At 36.3% G+C, this 11,852-nt stretch overlaps 1 protein-coding gene across 1 annotated transcript; it reads right to left on the bottom strand.

The window, feature by feature from the left end:
* Positions 1-3,894: 3,894 nt before the first annotated feature.
* On the bottom strand, positions 3,895-11,117 carry zc3h15 (zinc finger CCCH-type containing 15). The gene is made up of 10 exons (XM_058788191.1): positions 10,931-11,117; positions 10,215-10,316; positions 10,022-10,130; positions 8,268-8,420; positions 7,962-8,053; positions 7,677-7,862; positions 7,428-7,574; positions 7,133-7,267; positions 6,813-6,945; positions 3,895-5,344 (listed from the first exon to the last, which is right to left on the bottom strand). Exons 1-10 carry the CDS (start codon positions 11,003-11,005, stop codon positions 5,157-5,159), a joined length of 1,320 nt encoding a protein of 439 aa, XP_058644174.1. The 5' UTR covers positions 11,006-11,117; the 3' UTR covers positions 3,895-5,156.
* Between the last annotated feature and the right edge of the window lie 735 nt (positions 11,118-11,852).

The raw sequence follows: 11,852 nt of genomic DNA, 5'->3' as shown, positions 1-11,852 counted from the left end.
CGTTTCCCAGCGGACTGCAGTGACTTAAATGGGCATGAGTGAACTAGCACACATTAAATCATTGCGATTCCAGGCAAGAGGAATTTGTTGTTTTATTAAAGTCTTTGATTTATGTGGAACCTTGTGTTAGGAAAGGCACGAATTTGTATCTGTATTTAGTTCAGGCGACGATAAACAAACGTGTATTTATTTATTTATTTAAACTAAAACTTCAAGTAATTTCATACATGTAATAGACATCTTAATTTTTATTATTATTATCATTAAAAAAAAATTAACAGTCGCCAACAAAAGCTCCTTGGGCCTCACTTTATCTTCAAGGTCCTGATAGCTGTGAGCATCACTATTGGCTGTTCAGAGCTCGAGGAGATGTTATTCATATATGGGCTTGTCAGTGATTCATGATGTTAAACACACTGGTGAAGTACATCTCCAAGAATGCAGTCTGTAAACCCCCCTGGGATCCCTCATAGATTCTGCATGAAGACATTGGGTGATTTTTTTATGTTCAGTTGGCTTGTCTTACTGGTAAAGAGGCTTGCTTTTGACCCTTAACTCGAATATATATGGAACAACTGGTGTTTTATACAATTTCATCGAGTAAAAGGCTTGAAAAGATTGTGTTTCCTGAGGAAATAAAAGGCACCAGTTACAAATTGGAACATAAACGGCATTCTCACTCTCTAGGGAACAAAGTCACTTTTGTTTTAGAGCTGACCAGTCATGCGTGTGGTCAAAGGGGCTTTTGGGACCATGTGATACATGGCAGAGTGGCAGAATAATTATGTTTGCCTGGTGCGCATCAAGATTAGACTTACTGTACAATGGACATTTTTCACTTTGAATGATTTTGTCATTTTCGTGACTTTTTAGGGCTTACTAGATCTGGCAAATGTTTTAAAGTTGAACAAAATGCCATACAGGGCAAATGTTACAGCTTTAAAAGCCTTCAAATTGTTTTCAACAGAAAAGTCATGATCTAATTTAACAGAAAGCTCCGTCTACATCATTGTCTGTATTTTCAGATGCATGCTACCATTTCATTCTTTTAAGAAGTCTCACCAAGTACAGTAAAAACGGTAATATTATGAAACATTGTTATAGTTTAAATAATTGTTTTCTATTTTATATATATATATATATACACATTATATAAAATGCATCATTTAATTCAGTGACCGAAAGCTGAATTTTCAGCAGCCATTACTCCAGTCTTCTAATATAATATTCAAATATGCTGAATTGGTGTTTGATAAACATTTTTAAAATTATTATCAGCTGTTAATATTTTTGTGCAACATACAACACAATGGATGGCACTATTGACCAATCAGATTCAAGTATTCTAGTATATATTTATGACTATGAGATCAGTTTAGTTTGAGTTGTTGATGTGAGGCTGTCTGGTACGGTTGCATCGAGAGGACGTTCAGACTCCGCTTAATCACTTATAGACGAAGATGTCAGAGGTCTTTAACAACAAAATCTGGAGAAAGAAAAAATCAAATGCATCACGACCGGGCCTTTTGTAGAGATTTGCTCTTGAAAAATGGCCTGTTCACAATCACACTCAAGCTTTGAAATACATTTTCATTTTTTTTTTTTTTTTTTACTATACTTAAGTTGATAAACAATGAAAAATGAGGGAAAAAATCCCTCTTTATATTTTATTTAGCTTAGTTGGACTTTCTCAATACCTCTGTGTTTCAGTCCAGCAGCTGGAGCTATGTGTCAGAAATACAGTCTACCAAAGAAAGGAAAAGCCTTTATATTTTTTGTCTTCCATCAAAACAAACTCCCTATACATCCTGTATCCCCAGTTTTATTTGATTTTTTTTAAATCTGAGACAAAGACTACAAAGCCTTAGGTGATGGGGAAGGGAGACCATCCTCAGGTCAACGACCTTTTAAAAAACCACAGAGAAATTCACTGCAGCCGCTGCAAAAAAATGTCTGTCTATATTTAAAATTATTTCATATATAGGGCTTTGCATGTGCTGTTTCAAACGGCACAATTTCCAAAAATGTTTTGGGATTCTTTTGTGGAAACCTAATGGCTCTGTAAGCGATTTCTATCTATTTGTGTGAACGAGGCAGGGGTGACCATGCTTTCTCATGCAGATCATAGGAAATTCCAGTGCTCTGACCATGTCAGCCGTCTCTCAACAGCCCAAGAAAAGCAATTAGTGGAGCTGTGCTATGCTAAGAATGTTTATGAGCTGTTGCTAAACATCTGGACAGATTTGTCTGATGCATGGTACATTATATAAATATATGATTTCAGATTAAACAGACGATTGCTTTGAGGTGGCATGAGTTTACCACTGAATTAAGAAAGGGAAATATTCACATCTATAAGAACCTCCAAAGAACACATAAAATAATGAAGATTAAGTGTCTCATTACTTTCACTGAAATTAGATTTCTGGAGACTTTAAGACCACTTAGTCTATAATTAGACATCTTCACTCAAAATCTGTTTCTTATTTACAATTCCTTATTGTGTGTTAGTGGGAGGTGTCAGCTTCACACTTACTCACCGTTTATTCACAGGTTTGGAAAAAGGAGACTAGAGTGTGGAAATGAAACAGATCAACTTTAGAAAGATTTTCAGAGGTGCCTCACCATCTCTGTGATTTGTGGGTAGAGCATCTGTTCCATGTATCATCAGCTTCCTCCTCATCGTCATCGTCAACAAGCTCAGGTCTGAACTCAAACGCTTCCCTTCCACTGACCTGCAGGACATGAAAGCAGGAGGGTCACTTAACACAACAGACAACAACATTAAACAGTCTTGAAGATCCAGGACCCAGTAAAACAGCAGCAACCACAGGATCTGAGAGCATAAGCTCTACTGCCACCCTCTGGTCAAACCACAGCATCGCCACCAAAACACCCAATTCATTCAGTCCATTTTTTTTTATTATTATTATTTTTTTTAAAATCAGGCAAACAGAGGATGAATTGATATCAGTGTCATGATTTTCACTCAACCCAAGCGCTCTGCCATCTTTGAAGCCTGCTTTCTTTTTCTCCATGCCCTGCTCTTGCTTTTGCTTTAGTTAGTTTCTCCTGCCTTTTCCTTTTCTTTCAGGCCAAGAACGTTTCCAGAGTAATTAATTCTCTATCAAATCCTCCAGGTAGATCGTGTCATTCTTCTCCTCCTTCTTCAGAACAAAGCCCACAGGAATAAAATCCATCGGTATACAGTAGCATCAAGGAAATATGTATTTGCTGATTTACATTTCATTTAAAATGAAAGAAAAATAGCCAAATGGCATTACTGATGATCAATGTACAGTGTCCTTCAAAAGTTTGGGATTAGTAAGATTTTTAGTGTTTTTATTTTTATAAAGAAGCCTCTCCTGCTCATCAAGACTGCATTCATTTGATCAAAAATGCAGAAGAAATACAATGATGAAATATTACAATTTAAAACGCTTTCTGTTTATCAATGTTGAAAACAATTGTGCTGCTTCATATTTTTTTTTTTTTTGCAGCTGTAATACTTATTTCAGAATTAGATGAATAAAAAGTTAGAATGAATAGCATTTACTTAAAATATTTAAATACAGAAATCTTTTCCAACAATATAAGTCTTTACTTTGATCACTTTAAAAAAAAAAAACAGGTTAACATCCTTAAAAGTTAATTTCATTGAAAAAAATAATTTAGTGACCCCAAAATTTTTAACAGTAGTGTATATTGTCATAAAAGATTGTCATTTTAGAAACTTTTTATTAATTGAACCAACTGTAGTTTTACTCTTCCTCTAAAAACAATGTCAGTGAACTTATATTTTGCAGTGTTATTTTTTTCTATTTTTGCAGTGTTGCTGCATCTTCGTTGACGAAATAAAGAGTCTTGAACATTTTCATCAGTATTTTGATTCTAAAGACACAGGACTGATGTAGTCTCGGGTGGAGTCACGGGAAAAACGTCACGATGAAAGCCATCAGCTCTCACCAGCGTGGACTTGAGCAGGAGTGAACTGGTATATCTTCTAAAATGTCATAAAACCATTGTGATTCCAGGCAAATGTAATTAATTTTATTAAAATCTTAAGCTTTATGTGGAAGTATGTGGACCATGTGTTAAGAACAGCACGACTGTATAACAATGCATCTGTATTCAAGTAACAATTAATGGACATGGGTTTGTTACAGACCCATATTTCACATAATGTAATAACTCATTTTTTAATATATAGGACAAAGCAGTCCCATATCTAGACCAGACTGCATGTTTAAGTTTTCCCGAACACACTTCAATGTAATTTCTAGTTAAGCTTAAATAAACCTACTCTCAATCAAAAGTTACAATTAGGCATTTCAACTCAAAGCCAGTATCTGATATCCTTTTATTTACAATTTCTTGTGGTGTGTTGGTGGGAGGGCAATTTAAAACAATTGAATACAAAAGGACAGACACGTTACTAGTTCATCTCACAAGCTCACTTCTTTTGCTCACACTTCAAAAATCAAATCTGACTAGTAAGGATGTCATCAACCACATCTCCTTCTGTAAGGCCAGATGCCACATCTGCATCCGAGAGACTTCACATTCACCATCTCAATCTGATCAAATGATTATTGAACAGCGTCGCACTTATTCACCTTTACATTCTGATCCTGATACAGGCATGCAGTTGGTTACAAGTTAAAAATTGAAATGAGACCGATCGAATGAACCTTTGTTTTCATTAAAGCAACATTTCAACAGCAGAGAAGAGGAAACCAGATTCCAATAGTGCTTGAATGTCTTGAAGAGAGGATTTATGCTGGATCGTTTCATAGGCATGACCTTACCAAGACTGATTTAATCAAATCTTTCAAAGGAGAATGCAGAAATATTAAATAATCAACAGCCTCATAAAAATTTGGAGTATGTTCCTGCTGAAGAACCAAACCCTCACCCGACTGTGCTTTTGGGGTAGACTGCAATTAAAAAAAAAAAAAAAAAAATTTAAATCAGAGAGAGAACAAGAGCCACATCTACTCCGGTCTCTCCTGTAGCGTCCCGGGACATCGAGTGATGAGGGTGCATGTTGCAGGCAGAGCGGCTTCTGACATGGCAGTTCTGGTGGTAGTTTGTGAAAATATTGTCATTCACATCAAGCCATGTGTAGTTCATGAATAATGCAACAGTCCCAGTCTTCACTCGTCCAGGTCCAGTGTGTTGAGCTCCTCCTCTAGTTCGTCTAGATCCTCCCCGGTGAAGAGGTTCTCGTCTACAGGCACCGCCTCCGACTCCTCCTCATTGGTTTCTCCGTCCTCCAGCGTCTGGTCATCGCTGTGTTCTCCGTTCTCCACAGCTCCGCCTGATGCCTCGCTCAATTTATTATCTGTGGAGACAAAACAGAGGTCAGTGACGTCAGAATGACATTTATGGATAACTGTGACCTGACTGAGTTATGCTCATTTCAGACAAAAAGGTTGATTAGTCTACGGTAGTGAAGATTAAAGCACCATAAAATATAGGCCACTGTAAAGCAGTGAAGAAAAGAAATAAACTGACGAGTTATAGTTGAATTGTACCATAATGACCCGAATATAAGACGACCCTGATTATAAGACGACCCCCCTTTTTCCAGATGTACCTTTTGGAAAAAGGCTTTTTGAAAACCAAATCTTTTTTTTTTCCCTCTCTGTAAATTACATTTTTTCTTAAATTATTTTCATATTGCATATTTTCCCTATTTTAATTTTTGTTTTGAAGGTATGGTAAATACGGGTAAAATGTACCATTATCAACAATGACATTTAAAAATATACACTTTTTGATATACCATAAAAATAACAGGTAGCCCATCTGAATTATATAACATTTAGGCTATCCATCTCATAGTAACCTACCAAAATGTTATTATCAGTAGAAGTAAAATCTTATTGTAGTCTTCAAATCTGGGTACTGTCTTCTGTTTTAAAATCACTTACAGAGGAAGTTTGGTCCCATCAGGCTAACATCACAGTCACGACTCGTGCCGCTGTAAGCTTTTTCTTTTGTTTTCACTCGCAATCTTTACAACACACATTACATTATGCATTTCACGGCACACTCGTTTTATGCGTTTTTGGCGCCATCTATTGTTGTGGGTGTATTATTGACATGTAAAAGTCTAGACCCCGAATATAAGACCACTGCGTTTTTTCAGATGTATTTCCAAGAAAAAAAACATCGTCTTATATTCGGGTCAATACGGTAAATACTAATATTACATTTTTAAGTGGTTCACCACCTGAAAACAGCTGGGTAGAAAATACAGTGAAATACATTAAATGTGACCCTGGAGCACAAAACCAGTCTTAAGTCGCTGGGGTATATTTGTAGCAATAGCCAACAAAACATTGTATGGGTCAAAATTATTGATTTTTCTTTTATGCTAAAAATCATTAGTATATTAAGTATCATGATCCATGAAGACATTTAGTAAATTTCTTACTGTAAATGTATCAAAACTTAATTTTTGATTAGTAATATGCATTGCTAAGAACTTCATTTGGACAACTTTAAAGGCGATTTTCTCAATATTTTGATTTTTTTTGCACCCTCAGATTCCAGATTTTCAAATAGTTGTATCTCGGCCAAATATTGTCCGATCCCAACAAAAAAAATAAATAAAATTAACCGTTGTTATGACTGGTTTTGTGGTCCAGGATCACAAATATATATATTCCACTTCTCTCTTTTTCTTATATTGTCATTCTACACTTCACTGCCTGCCTGTTCAAACAAGGTTGTACCGACACTAACCTCACAAATCAGCATACAAAATTAAAGACATAAAAATAATATATTCAGAAGCATCTCACCATCCATGTCATTTGTTGGAGGAGCTCTGGAAGTGAACCTGTCTGCAGATGCCACCGTTATACCCGCATTATCCACCTCTTTAGGGATAAATCTAGCAATGTCAATGTCCTGAACATCGTCCATTTCCTCCACCTGGAGAGACAATCATGTTAATAATGCTAAACGACTTGAAATAAGTGAATCACATTAAAGTATTACATGCAACAGACACAAATATTAAACATCAGGTGATAGTCTTATTTTTATCTAAAATGTTTATATAGCTTATATTAGGTAATGTTGCATTCTGCTAAATAATATAAAATGTAATTTTTCTCACTTCGTTATAAACCTCAGCATAATAATCATCGTCATCATCATCGTCGTCATCAGCAGCGTATTTTGTGTCATCGGCCTCCTCATCGTCATCGTCAACAAGCTCAGGTCTGAACTCAAACACTTCCCTTCCACTGACCTGCAGGACATGAAAGCAAGAGAACATCCAGGACTTTTAATGCCCAATACTTTTTCAGAATAAGTCTTTTTTTGAGACCTCAACATCTTATTTTAATTTTGAGGTCAGTATTTGAATCGATCAGGCAAACAGGAATATCGACGTCATGATTTTCACTCACCCCAAACGCTCTGCCAGCTTTGAAGTCGGCTTTCTTTCTCTCCATGTCCTGCTCTGCTTTAGCCAGTTTCTCTTGCCTTTTCCTTTTCTTCCAGGCCAAGAATGTTTCCAGAGTAATTCGGGTGACATCTGCTCCCAGAGAAGCTCGCTACAATAAAGAACAGATGATCATAACAACACTTGTAATAGATAACAGTTTACACCGTTACCTCACAATCATGTTCTGAAACATTCTTCTCTTCCTTCTCACCTCAGTCTCTATCAACTCCTCTAGCGAGATCATCTCCTCATTCGTCTCTTCTTTCTTCTTGTCTTTTTTCAGAACAAAGCCAACAGGAAGAGCGTGGCGGTACATACAGTTGTCACCTCCGCCAGGACAAACCCAAAACCAGCCGTATTTGTTGTTTTCAATAGCGTCAAGGAAAAACTTGCACACCTTAAATTAAAAATGTATTAATTTCTTTGATTCACTGGTCAAATCACATCAATGCTAATATCTAGATGATTTAAGTGTAAATTTCCTGCCAGAACCTACAATTTGGGTCTTTGCTTTCTTCTTTTCAGCCTCTCCGTGTTTCTTGTTCACCACCTCCTCAAGTTTCTTTTCATCCCAATTTTCCATAGTGTCTGCAATTACCAAAATCAAAACAATTAAAATAACCACATAAAAGCAAAAGATATTTGAGATTAATTCCATCAACCAAACACAGAAGCAATAGCTTCACTTATGTCAATTCCAAAATGAAAACAAATGACTTATGCACTGACAAGGTTTTCAATGTATTAATGCACATAACATTGTGCTAAATATGTAGCCTCATAAAAATACTATTGGACTCGCCTTTCTCCAGCTCATCATCTCTGCCATCCACATACACGCTTCTTTTCTCACATTTCCTCTCCAAAGAGAGGTCATGAGAGAATTTACACTTGTCACCTTTGGTACACTGGCCTTGCTTAAAGAAAGCACACAGCACAGACTTGGGATCCACTCCTGAAATGAAAATCAGAAAAAATCATGAAGATGATCAGAACAGACGACAAAAAGAATACAACAGTAGAGTAAAATGTACAGATGGGCACTGATCATTCCAAAGCAGGACAATTCTACTCAAAGAGCTACATAAACAAAGCTAAGACCAAAGTAAAGTATACAGCTGGCCATTAAATATACAGTTGCACTGGGGTGTGTTTCCCGTGCAATCGCATAACTCATCTCTTAACTAGTGGCGGTTAAACAATATAGATCTGGAGGTGATGGAGTAATAACTTCAGCTAATTAATCAGTTTGGGTTTAAAATTAATGTCACATTACTGATGTAAATAAACATGACATCTAAGGACTACCTCGCTATTTTTGTTCTCTGTTGTTTTGCTTTATGTACAGGTGCTGGATTTAATCTAGGGCTGCCACCAAATAGTCAACCAAAATTTCTTTTAGTCACAGAAAAAAAAATCCACATGCAGTCCATGACAGACAGATTGTTAACGGCTAGTCTTTGTGGTAATACAGTACATCCAAATGCTCGCCTATCATTCAGCGCCCTCAAATACGGCTTATCCTCTGAAATATGTAAGTATTAGCAACTTTACATGGCCGCTCAATCTAATGGTAATCTAGAGAAATGTGCGCTGTTTAAGTGTCTGTGTGGAGTGTACAGTAGCGCGCTCACTGCAGGACAGATGCAGGCGCCACTGCGCTCATTTACTCTTAAAATACTCCCTCACGTTTGGTCATACAGATAAGAGTAATACATCTTTTGAATCTGTAAAGACATTTATTTGTGTGCACTCACAACAACTAAACTCGCTTTTGTAAAATAATGAAAGCAAACAGGATGCGCTCTCTGCCGTCTCGGTCTCTGTGAACTTGAGCGTGAAACTCCGTGTATGCTTGCCTTACAGATATGAAAAACAAAGACCGAAATATCTACTTTCAAATGAACCAATTCAAATGTAAAACAGATATTCTCAGATTATGTAATCCATATGAAACATGCATACAGGCGCATCACTACTGCGGAGATAACGAGTCAGTGGCTGTGTTTACAAGCACAATTTTTGGTTTATCAGACTGAATTCATTCCGCTTGATGAATCTGTACGTAGTGTTTACATGAATGCTAGATAAAGTGATCAGGTTGATGTGTGCGTTATGTCACAAGTTTCAAATCGGAATTGATGTTTACTTTTTTAACATGCGCACTGCGCATATAGTTTCTCACTGTTTGCACATAATAACCACTCTCCTACACTATTCATTTGTTTTTAACAGCAGAATTAATATTTATCCATTTCTCCATAAACCGCTGTGCCGTACAGCTCATATTTATCATCACGCAGTAAAAATGCCCCTCCCCGCGTCTGTGGATGAGAATCTGAAAAGAGGACTGCTGGGAGGTTGTCCTGCTCCACTTCACAGTTGCCGAGTGAAAGGAGAGTTTTATAATGACAGGACACACATTTATACAAAACTTTCTTCAAAAGGAAGAACCGCTCGTCATACGTCTTTATACTATGTTCATGCCATTTTGACTAATGATGATTTGAATTAGGTGCATAATTCATAATCCACCATATTTGATGGATGAGTTACCTTTGCTGACTTTCTGAGCTGCCACCACTGGCTTAAAGAGCTCATTCAACTCAGACAACTCCTTCTTCTTGTCATCCTTCTTTTTGCTCTTTTCAGCTTCAGCAGCAACCTACAAATAAAACAAAACACATTGCAGACCTTTGGGACACCGGCTTGAGAATTCAAACTTAAGGTAAAAACATGAAATCATTACCTGTCGCGAATTCTGCTGTCCATACTTGACCTGCTGTGTCACAGCTTTGATAAACTTCTGTTGTTTAGCTCCCTTTTTGTTTTTCAGTCCAAAGGTTTTATCCTGCCAGAAACAATTGAAAGTCACAGTAACAATCATTATTCATCATTACTTTAAAAACAGCCCACACCAAACAAATAGGCTACATAATCAGATTATTAAACGTAACAAAACAGCCCTAGTTTCAAGCCAGTTCTTCTATAAAACGATAATGAATATTCATAAATACGAGACTGAGTAATGCCAAATTAGGTACATAAAAGGAACTGCCAGATCACTTAGGATGTGGCTCAAAACCTAAAGAGCACCCTGACTCTGTTAATCATCCCGGCACTTTCAAATTAAACGTTCAAACGACTCCTATAATGGCTTCAAAAGCTGTCTAAATGGACAGCTCGCTATGTTTTCAGACACAGCCTGAATGTGGCAAACTAGCAGCAGACTTTGGCTCATTGCACATCGTCATTTCCTCTTCATTCACCACTACGTTGACAATATCAGGCTGACAGTTTAGTCTAACCCAATTAAACAAATATATAACCGCTCATCCATGTTATTCCATTCATTTGAGGCTTTAAAAGTCGTTAGAAGCTGTAGAAACGCGCTTGTGAGTGAATCAGAGCACAAGGCCCAGAGTTGAGCATGCTGCATGAGTGCTAAAACGCCGCAAACCTCACCTCAATGATCTTCTCTTTCTTCTTCTCTTGGGTTTTCTTACTGCCTGTAGCTTGAGCTGGCTTTTTCGGAGGCATGTCGCTTAAGACAAACTATAAAACTGAGGAAACCCTGACGCCGTGTGTAGAATGCCGTATGTTCACAGGTAAGCGTAGGCTAACCGCCCTAGCAGCCGCAATGCATTCTGGGAAGTCTGGGCGCGCATGTGAGCGCACGTGGTACAACAACGCCATCTAGCGGCTGCTGATGAAAATGCTGTTCGTGTTTTCTATGATATGTGTACCATAAAAAAAGAGAAATATTATTAGTATTTATTATTATTATTATTTTTTTTAAATAGAAAAAAACTGGATAAGCATGGGATAATATTTAAATTTTTTATTTTTATTAATTTAGATTTTTTTTTCAATTTGTTGTCCCAGCAAAAATGTGTTTATATCACTTTCAATTTTCCATGACTTTTTTATTTTTATTTTTTTAATGATTGACATCATAGTAATGACAGAAATATTGACAACATGATTTTTAGGTTGTTTAAACACTTTTTATGCATTAGCTATTATATATTGAATTTGGTATGACAATACAATTTCAACACTTAAAAATATAATATCATACAATATAATATAATATAAAATATATTATAAAATATAATTATAAAAGAGACACAGTACACTAAAAAAAGTTGGCGTCCAAAACTATTTTTTTTTAAACTCAGAAATTGCTAGTAAATTTCAAAATTCATTACAAGTAACACTAAAAGTAAAATATTGAAATAGGAAAACAGAAATAGTATTTTCTTGTAAATCATAGTCCAACATCTGTTTTATTTGCAAACTCATTTTCTATACTGTAGTAAACAGTATGAAAATCTATTTCACAATAAGAAGGGAATTTAATTTAAATTAAGCACATTACATTTAT

This window comes from Onychostoma macrolepis, chromosome 09 (genome assembly GCF_012432095.1).
Source record: "Onychostoma macrolepis isolate SWU-2019 chromosome 09, ASM1243209v1, whole genome shotgun sequence".
Lineage (NCBI taxonomy): Eukaryota > Metazoa > Chordata > Actinopteri > Cypriniformes > Cyprinidae > Onychostoma > Onychostoma macrolepis.
Note: the sequence above shows the minus strand (reverse complement) of the source record. Positions and strands in the feature narration are given on the sequence as shown.